Here is a 20,010-nt window from a genome sequence, read left to right as displayed (position 1 = left end):
CTAGTCATTGCTTGCATAAAACATTTAAGCTTCTCATTAAAAGCTGAAGATGAAGAGGAACTCTTTCCACACACATATTAATGTAAGAGTATGCACAGTTTGGGGCCTTACTATTTTATTCTCAGTAAAATATTTTAGTTTGTTTCACAGTTGAGGTGTATATAGGTCACATTTAGAGCTGCACAATATAACAAATTGTCATTGCAATGTCAGTGTTTGCAAAATCACCATTCTGCAATATTGGATGTGATATTTTGGAGGACTAATCAGGGTAATGGTCAATATTTTAGGTTAAAAAAACAGTCAGGGATGCAGGATGTTCTTAACAGATTTCAATCTTTTTTTCCTATCATAAACTCAATATATACATTTTCTAACAATTATATTTTTAACACTTAGTTGTTAATTGATGTTACCTCTATTTTTGTCATAATGTAGAAGAAAATAGTTTACTTCAGTGTGAGCTGCTCTGTATTTTATACTTACTGGCCAGTGGGTGACAGAATATGGAGTAACAAGCGAGAGACCGGCAAAGCTGTAGTGTAAATTTACCTTCAGCATCCACACACTTTAAAGAAAACCTCTTTGCAAAGCTGTTTATTGTATTAAAGTATTAAACAAATGGCAGAAGGTAACAGCGATGGTGGGTAGCAACCTTGATAGGTAGTCTATCAAAGGTTGTGTGGTTAAAAATATCCTTTATAGCTAAACTACAGTCATAGAATATTGCCCAAATTATCTAACTTTATGTTTTGTCAAAGTAATGATGCAACAGAAACAAATGTTAATTTATCTCATTTAATGTACCTACATGACTCAAAACAAAGTTGTGGCAAGTTATTAATTGAAATCTGTGGTTGAAGTAATACTCTTTTCATTGTTATGTATAGACAAAAACTTAATATTAACCAGATGAGGCTGAAGGCAAAGAACACTGAGCAAGGACAGGTGAATAGTAAACTGGAGTAAAAATATAAGCCCTTTAATGTACATGTAGGTTTTCATTGTGAGAAAATGTTACAATCTAAAAAAACAGAACTTTGGCTAGATTTTAGATTATTGTGCATGAAGACCAGAATTCCAGACATTTTTTAACTTGTAAATAGCCTAAAAAGCAAAATAAATACAATTCATGTTGCTCTGATACAAAATTATCAGCTTATTTCATTTCAGTCTTAATGTCAATAGCACTGGAGATGCTGGGAAACGGTAACTGAGATCTAGTTGACTGACTGCTAAAGAAAGTGCAGATATGCTTAAGCTCCTTGTTTTTATATATTAACTCAAAGAAAGCATAAAAACTCAGGTGTGACCAAGAGTGCAAAAACTTGATCTTCAAAATCTTCATAAGGTTCATTTGCAGTAAAGAGGGCTTTAGGACTCCTAAAAGTATTAAGCATTATTTCATTCTGAAATAATTATCATTGTGCCACCAGTGCACCAATTTATCTTTTGTTTTTCCATTACTGGTTTCTGATTAGAAAACAAGCAAGTATAACTACTAATTTCAATGTTCACTCGTTTGTTTTCTTTTTGTTAGTTTTTTTTCTGCATTGCTGCTTAAAAAAGGAAGGGGGCGTTCTCCGTTGCACTTAGCTACTAGCAACGCCTCTGGAGATATTTTTATAAAAATAATATTCATAATAAAATACACTTATGCTTACACGGTTGATTTATAGCCAACCATTTGATGACAACTTAAGTCAGTCGCCATTTTTAAATTTCAAATCGCTTTTCTGTCAACACATCCTCTTGGCTGCTCAGCCGCCGTGTAACGGAGTGTAAATGACATTGCAGCCAGGAAAGGGGTAGTAGGATGTTAGGCTAACAACGCAGTTTACAGGCTGCTATGGGCCTTACAGTGACCTGACAGCCGAAGTCGCCAATTCCTGTTGTTCAGCCTGCATATAACGACCGGTGAAAAGATGATTCAGAGGTAAGAACCGGTTGCGTTTCGGAAGAAACGGCGTCCACTATCATAAAGGCTGTTCGAGCTACCTCGCTGCGTTAACTTGGCGGAGGAAGACACTGAAGCTAGGTCTGAGCGAGGAGGACGTTGTCTCACAACACACTGTAGCCCGCAGCTGTGATAAATAACAGCGCTATCTTAGCCGAGGATCTAAATGCACCATGTCTCCTCCGTATTAAATTAGTTTGCAGCGTCGGCAGCGCGAATGAGGCTGTGCTAGCGGGCTACTTTATTACGTGCACGAAAGGTAAGTGTGAAAAGACACCGTGGCTAAACGATGGGTCACACTGAAAAAGATAAGTTGTGTGATTAGCGGAGGAACATTTTCCCCCGATATTGTTGTTGCTCAGATTTAGTTCCATATTTTAGGGAATAATTAACAATTTACAGCTGCACTCGGTGTGCTTGAAAGGCCTCCGAAACTGACCATGGTCGGGCTTTTTCTCGTCTTGGCTTCATTATAAAAATGCCTTTTGCACCTGTGGGAAAAGCTCTATTTCTCATATCAGGTCACAGAAACATTTGTTAAAACTACCAATCTGACCTTTAAGTAAAATCAACCAGACCGTTTTTTTCACATCAACATGGGATGGTCAATTTTACTATTTGTTTTGGTATTTAGTTGGACCTTGTTGGCTAAAAATTACACTCACAAAACAACAATGACATCACATTAAGCAACTAATGAAGAGTTCTTTAGAGTGCATCTGTTTGTGGCAGATTAACTGTTTATTTTAACGCAAATCCTTAAACACAGTGTTCTAGTTTAAAAATAGGGTCAAATTCAAATAGAAGCAAAATTATGTTATTTTAAACTGTGTATTCTATTTAAGTTGGCAATACTTTGTAAAAAGCATTATCATCATGTGACAGTTTATTGTGTTTGTGATAATTTTGAGGAGATATTTGCTCTGATGACAGAATCAGTCTTTTGCTCAACAAGCTCCTGTGCTGTACATCAGTACATCATTCAGATAACACATATTGTCCTTAACTTGGACATCATCTTTCTCTCTGACATGGTCTTCATTCCTCCAACCACAGTGTTATCAAACTCTAAGTCTGCACAGGCTTACACTACAGACTCATAAAACATGTTGAGTGATCATTATCATAGATCTTCAATCATTTTAAACCACTTTGTTATAAAACAACAAAAAATGCTTTAGTTTGGTTAATAAAGCCAATAAGGAATGATGTTCTTCCCAACAGTTTCTCACAGCACCTGCTACTTCAACAAAAAAAGACAGGCAGACAAATGTAGAATTAGCCAAATCTGAGTAGTTTACAACAAAGTGTGTGTACCTGCTTCCTATATCACCACTGTTGCAGTCAACATCGGCTAGATACAGGGAGAAAAAATAAATTCAGTCGCTCTTCAGTCAGAAAGAGAGAAGTTGTTTTGGTATGACATCAGATTGGATTCTGTGCTGCAGTCAGAGGTGGATAGTAATGGGTTACATTTACAACAGTATTACTTGGAGTTGTTTTACTTGTTTTTTTTCTTTCTCATGCTTGAATAATAATATTTTTGAAGTAACCTTACTACTTGAGCACAGCTTTTGCTTTCTCAATCAGCTTCTCATTACTATGCTTTAAAATTATGACTATTTAAAGCAGGATATGGCCTTTACTACTTTTACAACTGGAATATGCACAGAAACCAGTTAGATGGGAAATTCAAATAAAAATAGGAGCGTTTTTGTCTGGGTTCAAAAGTTGATGGTTATTATTGTGAGCTTTCTATTTCAGGTCTTCTATCTATCATGTATTGTGTTTGAAAGGATTAGCTATTTGCAATTTAACTATTTGAGAGTACATGTTTGATTTTGTATATATAAAAAGGCTCACTTCTGCCATTCTGCTCGCTACATAACAGAATTAGCTTTTTGTTCGGTATTCCTGATATCCAGTAGTATAATTCTATACGTCATTATCTATGTACCTCTGTTTTTATTGTTGCTTTAAAGCAAATACAGCTCTAGATAGTTGTTTTAAGCCTCAGTTTGTGTGTAGTAGACATCTCTTTTAGAAGATGATTGCATTTAAAGGTGTTAGCTATTTGTGATTGTAAAATTCTTGTTGTATGCACCAAGTTCTTGTCAGTTTTATTAAGATCAATCCCACAAGGTGAATAAGTGAGTCTTCTCCCTAATTCTGATTTTTATCTGAGCCCTCTTGTTTTCTTCCAAGAGTTCTCACTAACCATCTCTATCAGTCTTGAAACCTGCTAGCATAGCTAATGGGTTTCAGAGAAACCTCAAAGTAAACTGTGTGATATCAATATACAAATAGGCACTAATAATTCATTTACAGAATCAATGCTTCCTGCTTCTCTCTCAGAAGAATGCTCAGCCTTGTTTTAGCCTAAAGACAGAGACAATATCTTTCTGACTATATTTCCTGTCTTCTAAATTCCCTTTCCTCACCAGGTCAAAGGCAGTTTCCTGGGCTTGTGTGTTTGCTGTTGTTGAGTGACTTGAGTATGTGAATCTGCAGATGTCGATTGATGTCCGGGCTCTGATCATAAGGCAGATGGCTATTTAATGAGAGCTCTTCCTTGTTCATCTGTAAGACAATTTATACTATTTGTTTGTTTATAAAATGTATTCAAGTGCGGGACTTTGTGCTTGCCAATAATCTATGTTCCTAAGCTTCATACCTCATCCCTCTCTGTTCGGCAGCCAAGTTTTAGATCTGCTGACGCCAACAATGTTTTGGAAGTTTGACTTGCACACATCCTCTCATCTGGAGGCTTTGCTAGACAAGGAGGATGTCACCCTCACTGAGCTCATGGACGAGGAAGACGTGCTGCAGGAGTGCAAGGCCCAAAACAGGAGGTATATTTATTGATTCCCTATATGCATTAGCACTCTAAAGTGACTTTTAAGCTGACATTCTCTGCCTCTGCTGTCTTGAGCATATTGTTCTGTGATGGATTCACAGACTCCTCCAGTTCTTCTGCCAGGACCAATGCATGCAAGAGCTAGTTCGTTTGATTACAACAGAACCCCCTGCTGGCGCAGAAGAGACCAAGCGCTTCAAGTGAGTGTTTTTATGTGAAGCAGGGAAAAGCAAAGTTTTTCTGGCTGTACACAGTGATGTATTGCTTACCTGCCTCTTTATCCTAGAGTTTATTAGGGCTGAATAAAAAAATATCACACCACTAAACTTTTCAGACGCATTTAAAAAGGCAAAATAGTTCAAATTAATCAAAGTCATATTTATTTAAGCATACCTTGTGCACTAAAGTGCTCAATGTGCGGATTGATTTTGTCTTGATTGACTTTACTTAAAAAAATTTTTTCAGGTATCCAAACATAGCATGTGAGCTGCTGACATGTGATGTAGGGGTGATCAATGATAAACTTGGCAATGAGGAGCCTCTGCTAGAAAATCTGTATGCTTTCTTGGAGCAACCATCGCCGCTTAACCCCCTCCTGGCCTCCTTCTTCAGCAAGACAATTGGGAATCTAATAGCACGGAAGACTGAGCAGGTAATACACACACACTCCTACTGCAACAATAATGCAGATAATCATAGACAGAGACGGCTACATTCTGTGTCCCTGTGATTGAATTCAGATTGGATTTAAATGAAAATGCTCACAGGGAGATTAACAGTCATCTGGGATGGCTTTAAAGTTTTGCCGCTGTTGAAATGTGAACATCCAGATGGGCCAGCCTTCCAAATTATTTTTCATTTTAAAAGCCAAGGTCTCCTTGGTAAATTATCCAGCAGTTCCAAAAAATAAAACATTGCTAAAGAAACTGTTGGGAAAAAAATGTCGTATTTCACATGGAGATTTGTGTTTACATGAAGAAATTTACGTTAGAAATCACTGTTTACTGCATTGGCTGTAAAACTTTTTCACATTTTGGCACATTACAACCACACACTTCCTTATATTTTATTAAAATTTTATAAGATAAACCAAGTCACACATAACTTCAAGGCTGGAGTAGAGAATACATGGTTTACAAATAAAAGTGCTTTCCATTTGTATTCAGCTGCCCTGGAGCAATACCTGACTGAAACAGTTTTTTGCTGCAGTAGTGCTGGAAGTCATTTTGGATATGTCGCTTGCAACTTTGCACATCTAAACTACTGTAAGTTTCTTTGAAAAATAGCTGAAAAGGTGTGCTGTGGTGGCGTAGGGGATAGCGCGACCCACGTTTGGAGGCCTTGAGTCCTCGACGCGGCCGTCACGGGTTCGATTCCCGGACCCGGCGACATTTGCCGCATGTCTTCCCCCTTTCCTGTCAGCCTACTTTCATATAAGGGACACTAGAGCCCACAAAAGACCCCCTGGAGGGGAGAAAAAAAAAGAAAAATAGCTGGAAGGTGAAACTCCTCCACACTCTCCCATCTTTTTTGTCAACCTCTGACAAGTTTTCTTGTAGGTGGTGCTAAATACAAACGGTTAGTACAGTTGGGGGAAAAAATAAAAACTATTTAGATTTTTCCTGTCATCTTGCAATCATGCAATAGTTTGTTCTAGTCTATTAGGTTCTCAAGTAAAAGGTTTTCAAAGGCTTTTACAACTGCACCATTGTGTGTTTCTTGAAAATGCTGGGTGTAATGCAGCTTTAAGGACCAATGCAGCATGTTCATTTTTTATGTGCTTAGAGCAACTCTGCACATCTGTACATCATCAAAATGTTCAGTTTGTTTGATGCCTGTGCTGTGCAGGTCATCAGTTTCCTGCGAAAAAAGGAAGGATTCCTTTCATTGGTCCTGAAGCATATAGATACATCTGCCATGATGGATGTGCTGCTACGCCTTATCAGCTGTGTGGAGCCACCTCCACTTCGGCTTGAGACCCTCACTGTAAGCAAAGTTTCCTGTTATCAAATAATGTTTTTAATCCAAATATTTTCTGCTGTGTCATTTATTGTAATATTTGCCCTTATTAGTGGTTGAATGAACAGAAACTGGCCCAGAGACTCATAGAGCTCATTCACCCTGAGAGAGATGAAGAGGTAGATAAGAAAAGTTGTTTTATTTATTTATTTTTTCTTTTGAGTAAAAGTTAAAATAGTTTTTTTAGGGGAGAAAAATGTTAAAAGGTTTACATCTTTGCCTCGTTTTTATGTTCTTTTTCTACACAGAGGCAGACAAATGCTTCTCAGACACTGTGTGACATCATTCGTCTCAGCAGAGATCAGGCCAGTCAGCTGCAAGAGATTTCCCAGCCGGACCCGCTGCTCACTGTGCTGGAATCGTAAGTCGCAGACTTTTACTCTCACCGACCTGATTGTGGAGATGATGACATGCTCTGGTGTGCTTTTACAGGCAGGAGTGTGTCGAGCAGCTACTTCAGAATATGTTTTCAGGAGAGATGGCTGAAAGCTGCATTGTCAGTGGGATTCAAGTTCTTCTGACCCTGTTGGAGATCCGTAGGCCAGTGTAAGAGACTCTGATTTCATTTTAAGCATTTTTAGATATTTTCAAATGATTACTTACAGTTTAATCTATCTGTACGGATTGTTTCATCTGTGTTTTATGTATTTTTTAAAATTTGTTTTCATTTATAAATCTGTTTAAACTTCTGTTTTTATGACAGGGTGGATGGTGTCATGGATGCTCAGGGGTTTGAGAGAAGTTACACCGTTAACAGCAGCATTTTGTTGGCTATTCAACCACACCTAATACACTTTCACCAGCTACTTCTGGAACCACCTAAGGTACAGAAACACAGAAAAGATAAGTCATAGGTCTTTCAGGTAACCAAAAACATTCACGCTATGTATAGAATCTGAAAGTCTCTGCCGTTTATGCATTTTATAGCGAGATCCCATGCTGACTACTCTGGGTGTGCTGGAGGAACCGCTGGGGAACACACGCCTGCATGTGGCCAGACTCGTGGCCTCTCTGCTTTACACCAGCTCTGCCAGCCATGCAGTCGTAGCTCAGGAGCTCTGCAGGCTCAATACCATGGATCTCCTTCTGGTGAGACACAAAGTAGTTGCACAGTATTTTCAAATTGTGGAGAATAAGCATGAGCTGCTAGGAGAGTCTTGCAGTTTGATGACCTCCAGTAAAAACACGAGGCTTTAACGGCTTCATGACTTGTACACAAACATTTTTAATAACAGTACCTGATCTGGTTGCTTCTGTTTAAAACAGAAAACCTACAATTATCCCTGTTCCTTCTAAATTCCATTATTATCACATTTAGACTAATGTTATATATACAACACCTGTTTGTTGTTGTTTTGATCTAGATATATAGACCCAAACAAAAACTATGTAATAAACAATTCATGAATTTAGTAATGGTTTTTAGGTGCTTATTGGGCAGAATGTTATGACATCAGTATCATGGTTCATGCCACCTAAAACAAATACTTCGTATCGATGAATTAATTTGTGTCTGTGACAATTTAAATAGAAATAAAAAAGGCTTGTTTAGTTAATTAAAAAAAAACTAGAATTATTCCGTTGTGTTAATATATTAAAAAGTATAATTAAACAAATGTTACAATTATTAATTAAAACTTTAGTTCATTAATTTGTAAAATTATATATCAGTATTTATTTCTATGTTTCTTTTACATCACATCATGAAATTATTTAAACTCCCTTTATGCCTTGTCAGATATAATAATATATCTGATTGGTTAACCTCCACAGCATCTCAACTGTAGACCAGTCATCTTGTTTATAGCAGTATTAGCCCCACCCACTTTACTTTAATGAGTAAAGCAGCAGGCTAATGACATGTTGGAACCCTGTGCTATAAAATAATTTGATGAAATTAATACTGATCAATGAAATGTATGTATACCTTCTTATGACTATAACCAGTCTATCCCTAATGGGGAAAGATCTGCATTCTTTTTCATATTGAGTTCTTATTTATATTGTTCCAAATTACGACAAATGGCGAATGAAGGAACATTTTTTAGAACAAACGAGTCCAATCAAATGGTCACATTTTATTCATATGCTGTGCAATATAAGCCAAGTGTATTTGTGTTGCACATTTCAACAACAAGGTCATTCAAAGTGATTAAAAACAACACAATAAGCAAAGGCAGGTGTAAAATGTCTGCCCTTTTTAGGACTTGTTCTTTAAGTACAACTGGAACAACTTCCTGCACCTTCAAGTGGAGCTTTGTGTTGCTGCCATCGTTCGGCCATGTGCCCATGAAATGAGACTGCAGCCTGACTTCAGTTCCCAGGATAAATCCAAGCTTTCTCCTGACGCACTTCAAGAGCCGAATACAAGTGAGCCCCCAACCTCTGAACCTTCAGTCACCTCTGAAAACTCTGCCCACAACTTAATGGTGACTCATGTAGGTCTCTTTGTTTCCAGATATATTTTAGTCAACCTAAATGACATGACCTTTTTTGAGTTTTATTACCTAAACTTTTCTTTCTCTTGAAAGTTGTTCCAACACTGCCACCTTATCCAAAGGATTCTGGAGACTTGGGAGGAGAATGATAAAATCCAGTAAGGACCTTTGGCATCTTAATCAAATTTTACATCATAAGCATAAAACCAGATTTTAAAAGCACAACTTGTTTGGTCAGGTCAGAAGGTGGCATGAGAAGAGGATACATGGGACATTTGACAAGGATTGCCAACACTGTGGTGCACAACCTGGAAAAAGGCCCAGTACACACTCAAATCAGTAACCTTATCGCAGGTACGATTGATATTAATGCAAACAAATCTTTAATTGTAAACATTCACTCAGAAATGTTAAAATTATTTGTTCTCTTGGATGCAGAGCTGCCAGAGGACTACAGAGCACGCTGGGAAACCTTTGTGGAACACACACTGTCAGAAACCAATAGAAAAAACACCATAGACCTGGTAAGTTCAACAGTATGTAGTTGCTGTTTTTATTCAAATACAGAAAGTTAAATTATCCATGTTGATGCGTTTAGGTTGGAACTGGAAACCCTCGATCTTCTTCAGAGGATGACATGGAGAGCCCCTTCCCTAAAGAGCTGACAATGCAGCAGGTATATATGAATGAGTTGACTAAATATTCTGGTTTTGTTTCACAATCCATTGTGCTCTGATTGTTGCGGTTTTGTCTTTAAGGCCTTTTCAGACTATCAGATCCAGCAAATGACGGCTAACTTCGTAGATCAGTTTGGCTTTAATGACGATGAGTTCACGGATCATGACGACAACATTGGGTAAATGAACTGACCCGGTTCTCTTTGCTACAGTCAGCTCAGTAGTTTCTGTGCTGACTGGGTGATTCTTTATCATTTCAGTGCAACGTTTGACCGGATTGCTGAGATCAATATCAACATTGATGCGGGCCATGACACCGTGAGTGTATTTATATCGTTCATACCTTTTGATCTATCTTGCAGTTTTTTTTTTTTTTTCAAACTTCTTGGGATCAAAGAGAATACTTACTCCTGATACTGTATTGAAAATGTAGCCCTGCTTTTTGCAGGCCAACACAGCTGTGTTTGAGGCCTGTTCTAAGGAAAGGATTCAGCCCTTTGATGATGATGAAGAAGACATATGGGAGGAAAAAGAAATCAACTATGCAACACAAACAAAGTCAAGAAACAGGTTGACAGAATCCTCTATTAATTTCAGTACAATGCTTGATATTTGCGTTCCCTTAGCCACAAACATCATAGTGTTTTATAATGGATAAGATATGTATACATTTGGAGTGGAAGAAAAAAATGATGCAAAACTCTGTGTGGTAGAAAACTGATTCTACAATTTACCTTGAACACACCATCTCCTCTAGTTCATCATTCTGTAGAGATGCTTTTCTTCTGCTAGTCCACATTGAGGAGAAGACAGATGGAGATGCTACATGTAAACGCCTGGAAAAAAAAGAGTGTTTTGTCAAATTTATATTTGCAAACAAAGATAAAAACTTGCATATTTTTTTGACTCCAGTTATTTGCTATTTTGTGGTGATGAATCACATAAAATTCAGTCGAAATACATTGAAGTTTGTTGTTGTAAACTTACAAAATAGGAAAACCTTCAAATACTGTATTCTAAATACAAAATTTCTGTATTAGCTTGCATAGACATATTAAAGTATATAGTTTTGTTTTTGATAAGGTTCGGTGGCTCCCCTTCCTCCCAAAGCCAAGCAGCCAGTCAGACGTGTGAGAGGACAGCTACTTCCAGCACCGATGGCCCTGACAAACCTGCAGACTCTGATTCTGAGGAGGAAGACAATAAAGACGACTTTGATCCGTTTTCAAGCCAGGACCAGACAGTTGCACCTCCAAGTAAGATATATGGAAATATTGAAACATTTGTATAGTATACCATAGTATCAGAGTTAGTGTCTTCTACTCTTTTCTCTAGGTTCCGACTGGGTTGCAGACTTTGGAGAGGTGAACTCCACAGCTCCTGCGGCTGGAGCAGCATTTTCCCCCTGGGACGCTCCGGTCTCCCAGCCAGCTGCAACAGAGACTGAAGATAAAGGGTGGGCCAAATTCACAGATTTTCAGCCTTTCTGTTGGTGAGTTTCCGTAGTTTAAAATATAGTTGGAGTGATTTTTTTAAAAAAGTGCCTTCATTTTTCTTCTCACCTGTACTGAATTATTAATTTTACATTAGCCTTTAAATCTGAAAAAATATTGTATGTCATTAATTTTGGTAGGTTAGAATAATCTAGTTTCAACAATCTTTTTGCAATATCACAAACTGACACCAGTAATATTAGTTCCCTGACCTTAGTGATAACTGATTTGTCTTTTCATCTATTGGTATTCAAAAATTTTGCTGTTAAAATATTTACTTTCCGTTACAAATATATGCACTGCAACAAGGTTATGAAGGACACAAATTGATTTTAAATTTTGTCTGAGTTATCATGCATGTAAGTTAGGCTTTTATGTTTGTATGATTAAATGTCCAGCAGCTCTGAAACGGGCCCCAGATGCAGCTCTCCTGTGGACTCGGACCTCAGTGGTTCAGACGGCACTAAACCAAACCCCAACCGTGAGTTGATGCAGAATGGCTGTTCAAATGATAAATTGAGTTATATAATCCCTGACCGGTACTTGGCATGTGCAGCACTTTTTACAACTATGCATGTGGTTATGCACTTACTGGCTCCAGCATTACAGCATCTTAAGAACCATTTGCACAACCACATAGCACCATGCAAACACACATGCATGATGCTAAGAAACTTCATCAACTCTTTACTAATTGCTACATGTACCGAAAAACTTCAGACAGACATTTTTTTTGTCTTTCCTTCGCAGCATGTGTGTGGAGTGCTTGTGTAGCAAGAAAAGCTCCTCTCGTGGCATCGGACAGTTCCTCCTCCAGCAGCTCAGAAAGTGATGAAGAGGAAGGAAAGACAGGGTCCACTTCCAGTGAGACGGTTACCACGGAGACCATCACCACAGGTGCAGGGAAGGAGACTATCCAGCTGACTGTGGATGCCAAAAATGAGAGGGCAGTCTTCACAAGGTACTCATTCTCATGCATAGAGAAGAAGTAGCTGCTCTGTCTGGTGTGTCCACCTTGTCCGGCTGTTTTCCACCCAGAGTCTTTTTTTTGCCCTCTATTCTAAAATTTCTTTTCTTCACAATTTTTACGTCTTAATCCTCTCTGTTATCATTCTCCTACCTTGTGTCCTCTCCTTTCTCGTGTCCCCTTCGTTCCAGAGTTTTCCGACCTGCATTCAAACGGTATGTTGTAGGTGCCTGTGCGACGTATGGAATGTCGTCCTGATGGATTTAAAATGCTCTTATTTGCTCGTTGCTTTTCCCAGGATGTGGAGTAATATTTTCATTTTGCCATTCTTGTTAATTCTAACTCACAAAGAACATGCACTAACCTACGACTTTTTATCCAGGACACTTCTTATTTGAGGATTTCTCCAGAACATGAAGCTTACTGCTGGAAGAGATTATGAGATTGTATTTGACTTATGAACTTTGTGTTTTTCTGTAGAGCTGCATACAACTAACAGTCTGTTAGATAGCATGCTATCAGCAAAGTGCCACCATTTCAGTTGATTAACATTCTAACAGATTGGTTCATTAGGAAATGACTAACAGTGCACCAAAGAGCATGCTACAATTCATTAGATGCTACTTTAAACTAAAGAACATCAACACACACTCTCTCCTAGCTGACTTACTGATTATTTTGAGCCCTGTGTGTGTTGCAGAATTACTTTGGTAGATGTGCAGGTTGCTATGAGCACATTAGAGACAAATGCCCAGAGAAGATGATAAATGCATTCATAACCCTTAAACTTTTTCAAATTTTTTGAGATCACAATCGCAAACCTTAATGTATTTTATATGATAGACTAACAAAATAGTGCATTATTGGGAATCAAAAGAAATTACGTTTTTTTTTTACATTTTAAAAATCTCAATCCAAGCAGTGTAGCAAACCTTCAAAGACACACGCATCCATGTAAACAGGCTGCGTTGCTGTCCTTCATGATGTGTAAATATTGTAAGAAAAAAAAATCATATAGTCTTTCTGATATAACTGCTCCAAAAGATGCTTTTGCAAAATATTGTTTTAGATGTATTGAATCAATAGCACAGCATACTTTTAGGGTTTTTTTTATGTTTAGTTAGAAAAATTCAGAAAGCTGTGTATCATTTTCTTTCCACATCACAATTACACACTGCTTTTGTTAAACTCTGTCACATTAAATCCCAATAAAGCACCTTCAAGTTTTATGGTTTTTAAATGGGAAAATATAAAAAAGATCAGGAGATATTAATACTTTCTTATGTCACTGTAAGCTGAGAGGAAACGAGCAAAAAAATATGTACAAGAGACTTTCTTGACAGTGTTTTGATCTTTTATTATTTTACCTACTCACTGTTTTGTTGTTTGTTTTCAGTGAAGGAGATAAGGTGCCTATAGATGGACTATCAATCAAGGAAAAAGACAAAGAAGATGAAAAAGAAAAGAAACATGGAAACGGTTCTAGCACAGTTACCGCCAGTCCAACCAACCAGTCGGCTTCTGTCACACAGTGAGTGTTTGCTCTTTGCTTGGGTGTTTAGTATACACATTTCTCAGGGAGAGGTGGGTTCAACAAACACAAGGTTACAATCTGTTAAATGCAGAAGTAGAGCCTCGATGTGGAGGTATGTCAGCCTGACTCATCCTTGTCTCTTCTTGATAGGTTATTAAAAACATTAACACGGTATTAACAATTAAAAAACAATCAGTGGTAATATTAATCAGTTTATAGTTTTGAGTCCGGATCTGTGCTTTGTTCTGATGTTGGAAATTCGGCTTTGAGGTATTTATCATCTGGAATAAATTTGAACAATGTGCTCTATGAATCCTTTATATCTAATGAAAGCTTTTAGCATTTTATCAGCATCTACAGTACGTCTGTGGTCACGGTAGCAGCCGTCTTCTCTGTTTGAAACCAGCTTCTATCATGTTGTGCAAAACAATTTGTGCTCCTCAGTGAAACTCAGCAATGCACCGATCTGTGGGAACACAGTCCTTCAGAAACAGGAGTGGTGCATAGTTCCATAATCAGTAATTGTTTGTGTTAATGGATGAATTATTGTGTGTAATTGAATCACTTCGGTCTGGCTACATTTCTTGGCTGCATTTTGCTTACCATAAAGGAGAAATTACTGTACTTATAACATGGCCATTTCAAAAGGAAAAGCTTAACTTAGCATGTTGTCTTAATATGTGGAATATTTAAAAATCACATTTCCTAAAATGATTTGTAAGTTAATTGTAATTGGTTGGACAGATTCACATGATTCAATTTGTTTTAGTTTCTTAACTTCCACAACAACTCTGCCATACAAACAGTGTGAGATCTTGATCTTATTTTAATTTTAATTTCAATTTGACCTCCTGACCCATATTCTCGTGAAAAGGCAAGCATTGGGTATTCTTTGTTTACACACAAAGGTTGATGCAAAACCTGATCTGCCCGTTGTTCCCATGTTGCTTTAATAGATTCGATTTTTAATTGTCATTATGTTACTATAACAAAATTGCAGTGGTTCCCTCTGTGTTAAAGAAAATGTGAAAATAACAGATTTTTTTTTTTTTTAATCGGAAACATGCCTATTTATGGTTTATGCACATTTTTTGCCATTTTCTGAACCTGATCTGACCAAAGTAACCAAAGTAAATTATTGGAATGTGTGTGCCTCCTAATTTTAGTAGGAATAATGACAAGTAATGACACATTAGTTAAGCGTGTTATTACTTTGCTCGGCCTCCCTGTCTAATTTATTGATTAATTAAAAGAACTGGCCTCTTTGCAAAGCAGTTTTATTCCACAACATAAAGGAAAACCACCACAGATAAAAAAAAAATCATTTCATTCATTTTTTTCCTCTTCTTGTTGGTGCAAAGCTTCAGGAGTTTAATGTTTTGTTTTAGAAACTTGCATGTTGTAAGCCAGCAACACATTAGAAAAAATATTTTCAAATTCATGTTCTCTCTGCTTTTTGCGTTACAGAGAGATGCAGTCCCCTGCTAATGGACCGGCCTAGCAACGCAGCACAGGCCCACTTTTCCCACCCTTTTGTTCAACGCGCAGCCATGCCCCCATTTTTGCTTCCAGTTAGCAGAACCCCAATGCCCTTTTGTTGTCTGAAGACATGTAAGTGAATAAAGATCGTCTGTTCTGGGGTCAAACAGTATTTATGCTGGAAAGTAGGCATCCACTCATGGGTAATATTGATGTCTCATATGCGCCTTCATGACATAATTACAACTAAAGAGGAGGCGACCTGGGTACTGTAGAGCATTTCATTGTGCCACGCAGCCAAATTCAACTTCTTTTAACTCAGAATCTTAGATTGTTGGGGTCTGTCTATTTTTTGCTCTTGAAATCAAGCCACAAAAATTATTTTTTTCTTGCACAGGATTTGACTGTTTACACTTTAGTAATGAGAGCTACATTGTAATAATCAGCCAAGATGCTTGGCTAGTTGCCAGTTTCACCACCTCTGACTTTAGAAAATTAAAACGCAGGCATTTTATTACAAGAAATGTAATTTTTTTGTTTTTTTGCTGCTTCAATTGTTGTCTGTCTGTTTTCATTAGCTGTAATCACTTGAGAAAGAAATGGTCTTTGCATTTAGAGTATTGGACTTTGAGAGAATCACGATTCACTTCTGAAAATCCCATAATTTAGAAGTGTGTGTGTGTGCTTTGCATACATGTGTTTGTAGCCGTGTGTTTGTGTGTGTGTCGAGTTCTGTCTGTTACAGAGCGTAATCTCAGGTTTAAGGAGAGGTATGCAGATACAAAGAAAGCACACCTGTGTAACACACACTCACACACAGTTCCATACACACATGTATCAACAACCATATCCACTAACATGCAAAGAAAAAAAAAAAAGCAAAACAAAAAAGAACACATGGTGATGATGTGCACATACCCGTTCATACCACCCTTCAGAGGTGTTTCAATGTAATATTGTGAATTTTGAACCTGTATTAGGTTGTGGCTATTCTTGGTATTATGTAAACGTAACATAAATGTAAACATTATATATAAACATTATTATATCTATTTTTGGAATAAATCCGGTGTATGGAAGTGAGGTTGTTTTGCAGGTTGCAGTGTGCGCGAGTGTATTTATGTGTGCGTGTTCTGTTGAAAGGCAATAATGATGTCTGTTTTTTGTTGATGGGCCAGCATCAGTTCCTGTTTCTTTGCTACTTGCTTCCTATATAGAAGCATAGGACGGAGCATGATGTGAATGCATGTTGGTAGTCTGCAGGATGTCTTCCGCAAAAATCTCACTTAAAAGATGACTCTGGTTATTTACAACTCAAGTTTTATTTTTTTCATTATCATTTCTCAGAGTGAAACATTTGCTTTAACTTTTAACTTGAAAGATTTATATAGAGTGGAAAATGAGTTATTCGGAACTCGAAAACAACAAAAAAAAAAGTATTATTTGAGCCGCCTAGTTTAAGCTTTTCTTTTTTGGCTATTTTACTAAAAATAAGGTTTTGGTCTTTTCTGTCATTTGCCATTTAGTTATTTTGTAATATTGAAATATTGCCTTCTTTAGCAGGACATTTCATTCCCATCGCTGGGTGTCTCAAATCCCTTTTAACAACTCGCAACTTAAAATAGTATTCTGTATTGTACATAGTCTACAGCAAGGAGAAAAGTTTTATAGGTCAAAATAAATTATATTTTTGGTTTTCTTTCATCATGCATCATAATCAGTCATCATTGGTAGCCAATGAGTAACCAAAAAGAATACAATGGAATCGAGTAAGTTTTTATAAATTGATGAGATTTGAACATATTTTTCTCACAATTATCCAAATATTTCTTCAAAAATTTACAACAAAAAGTAAACTTTTTTGCCATGGCTTAAATACATGAGTAGTAATTTCTGATACACAGTTGTAGTATAAAAGAATGAAATTACAATGCGTCTGTTCAAAATGGTAATTTGAATTGATAATGAAGCAAAGTGAAAGGGAGAAAAGGTCATAAGTTTCTTGAAAGCCTTACGAGTGTAACATGTTTTTGATCAGTCGCATACATAAAATGATTCCTCGATCAAGAGAACTGGGGTTGTCTTAGTCTAAATGTTTTATCTCAAAAACAGTAAAAACAGTTCTTTTAAGATGAGCTCCAGTCCAACGCTTGATAAAACTTGACCTAAGTTATTATAAACTGGAATAATTTATTCAGTTTTTTGGTTTTCCTCTTTCTCAGGGTAGGAGTTGACTTTAATTGCATAAATGTCTCCTGAGTGATTGCTATATTTATTTTTGAAAAAAATAATCACTTTTTTAAGGAACATGTCTGAGTTGTACTTGAGGTGCCACCTTGATACTCCCTCCTCAAAGAGGCAGGGGGAGTTGGACTTGAAAAAGCAAACCATGTAGATACTGTAGGTTTTTTTCTTGTATTTTTCTTTCAATGGTCTCTGCCAAAGTGCGGCTTCTCTCCAGTGGCATAGCTGAGCCTCATATCTGGTTTCTTGCAGTGGTCTTGCACATCTAGATTTATCAAACGCAGCCTCTTTTTGATCCCCCATCTGTGTTGCCCTTCCCTCCCCCCCAAAGTCATACGGTATAGTTAAGAGCAAAAGAAGTGGATAAACTGAGTCAAAAAGAAAGTATTTGAAGAATTGATTACAACTTTTCACTTTTATCTGTCCAGGACATTTGAGCTGTTTGAAGTTCTCAGAAGTTGAGGTTTGCTTTATGTCAGGGTTAAAAACAAATGGCTGTGTACAGGGTCGGAATATTTCAAACCTTCTTTAATCAAAGTTAAAAACCACGTCGGACCCAAAGTGTTTGTATGTCTTAGAGTATAACGGGTATGTTGCAATGTGGTAGGATATGGTTAAATTTTGAGTGCCATTAGGTTTGCACATTAACCTCATTTACCTCCTTGGGTATATGTCCTAAAATTTAAAAACTTTTTTGGTTGTTTTTTTTTTTTAATCTACCCATTATCTAGTATAAACAGTGCCTTGCAAAGTATTCATAGTCACTGATCTTTTTCATTAGCACGTTTTACAAACGTCTGTGTATTTTCCTGGGATTTTATGACAGATGAACATCATTTGTTGAATACTTGTAAAGCAGAAAGAAAATTATGCTTTCTGTTTTTAGCAAAAAAAAAAATCTGAAAATTGTGGAGTGCATTTACATTCAGCGCATCTGAATCTTTACTTTGCAGAGCTACGTTTTGCTTCCATTACAGCTGTGTATTTTTTGGGGTATGTCTCTTATAGCTTTGCACATCTAGAGGCTGAATTTCTTGTCCATTTTTTTCTCAACAAATTTCAAGTCTAGCTGCTGTTTATCAACTTTATTTATGTCTAAACTTAAAGACCTTTTGCTTTATATCTTGAGTTGTTATCCTGTTAGAAGATAAAAGAAGATAAACATCCACCTCTGTTTCAAGTCTTCAGCTCTCCCAAAAAGTGTAATTAGATTCATCCATCTTCTTATTTACTTTGACCAACTTTTCTGTTCCCAACAAAGACAAACATCCACACAGCATGACACTGCCACCACCATAGTTTGAGATGGTAATGTTGTGGTCAGTGATAGTTTTCTATCACATGGTTTTGCATATTGACCTACGAGTTCAGCTTTTTTCCTCATCTGACCATAGGACTTTGCTCCACATGTTTGTTGTGTGCCCTGTATGGCATGTATGCAAACAAGAAGCAAGACTTTTAACAGTGGCTTTCTTTAAGGCAGCATTTGTTGAGTTTGCAACTAATAGCTGTACTAATAGTTGACTTCTCGTAGTTTACAAATTGGAAAAGGTAGTAAAGGAGGATAAGTACAAATGCCTGCTGTGATTTTCAGATTTGTACAGCATGATAAAAGTTCCAAGAAATATGAACACTTTTGCAAGGCATTATAGTTTGAGGCCATTTTAGAGTTTTTCTTACACTCTAGCTTATTTTTGAATCTGTGTGTGTGTATATGTTGGGGAAAGTGTTGGCAAAGACAGCCGAGTTGTTAAATGCCTTTTTTTTGTAAAGTGAACTGATGCTGGTGGGTTTCTTTTCTTTTCTTCTTTATTTTCTTTTGGGAGTATCGTGTCTGTTACCTGTTGTCTATTTAGCCTGTACATTCAGATATGAACCTAATAAACATGTCCAAAAAAAAAAGGAAGAAACTTGAGAGTCCGTTTGTCTCACTCACCACTCGGGGCCTGTTGTAAGACTCATTCACAAAGCAAACAAAGCCAGGATATGGAGAACAGGACTCCCATATTCTTGTTTACTTCAGGCTCAGGTGGATTAGGTTGCATCTCATCCACATTTGTGCTACACCCTCATATCATCTCCATCATAAAGCTGCCTCTCATTTATTTCAAGCTGTGCTTCAGACCCCTTTCCTGTGCTCCTACATGCCTCGTATTAGCTATTTTCATCTTGTAATCTTATCTAGATATCATTCGCGGGTGTGTGTCTCCATTCCACTGCTTGTCATCGCATTCCTACATAACTCTCGCACATATACCAAACACACATCCAGCTTCCCCAGTTGCTTCTTTACCCTCTCCTCTCCAGCAGTTTTCCAAAGTTGTTTTTTTGTTGTTTTTGTTTTG

General features: G+C 37.2%; 1 protein-coding gene across 9 annotated transcripts; it reads left to right on the top strand.

Moving 5' to 3' along the window:
- The first annotated feature begins 1,645 nt into the window (after positions 1-1,645).
- Positions 1,646-19,566, top strand: ppp6r2b (protein phosphatase 6, regulatory subunit 2b). Of its 9 annotated transcripts, none has more exons than XM_028030752.1 (26): positions 1,646-1,936; positions 4,402-4,539; positions 4,654-4,809; positions 4,916-5,014; positions 5,280-5,466; positions 6,663-6,800; positions 6,887-6,952; positions 7,082-7,194; positions 7,266-7,379; positions 7,537-7,657; positions 7,761-7,922; positions 9,038-9,271; positions 9,365-9,429; positions 9,510-9,625; positions 9,710-9,795; positions 9,870-9,947; positions 10,030-10,127; positions 10,209-10,266; positions 10,382-10,518; positions 11,059-11,204; positions 11,284-11,440; positions 11,840-11,922; positions 12,192-12,402; positions 12,600-12,623; positions 13,805-13,939; positions 15,410-19,566. In XM_028030752.1, exons 3-26 carry the CDS (start codon positions 4,682-4,684, stop codon positions 15,441-15,443), a joined length of 2,790 nt encoding a protein of 929 aa, XP_027886553.1. In that variant the 5' UTR covers positions 1,646-1,936; positions 4,402-4,539; positions 4,654-4,681; the 3' UTR covers positions 15,444-19,566. The 9 variants fall into 9 exon arrangements, with proteins under 9 accessions (XP_027886553.1, XP_027886557.1, XP_027886511.1 ...); XM_028030756.1 differs by having other exon boundaries at positions 1,648-1,936; positions 10,397-10,518; XM_028030710.1 differs by having other exon boundaries at positions 1,649-1,936; positions 4,469-4,539; positions 11,032-11,204.
- Positions 19,567-20,010: the final 444 nt, after the last annotated feature.

Source organism: Xiphophorus couchianus, chromosome 2 (assembly GCF_001444195.1).
Source record: "Xiphophorus couchianus chromosome 2, X_couchianus-1.0, whole genome shotgun sequence".
Lineage (NCBI taxonomy): Eukaryota > Metazoa > Chordata > Actinopteri > Cyprinodontiformes > Poeciliidae > Xiphophorus > Xiphophorus couchianus.
The sequence above is the reverse complement of the archived record's forward strand: the minus strand, read 5'-3'. Positions and strand labels throughout refer to the sequence as shown.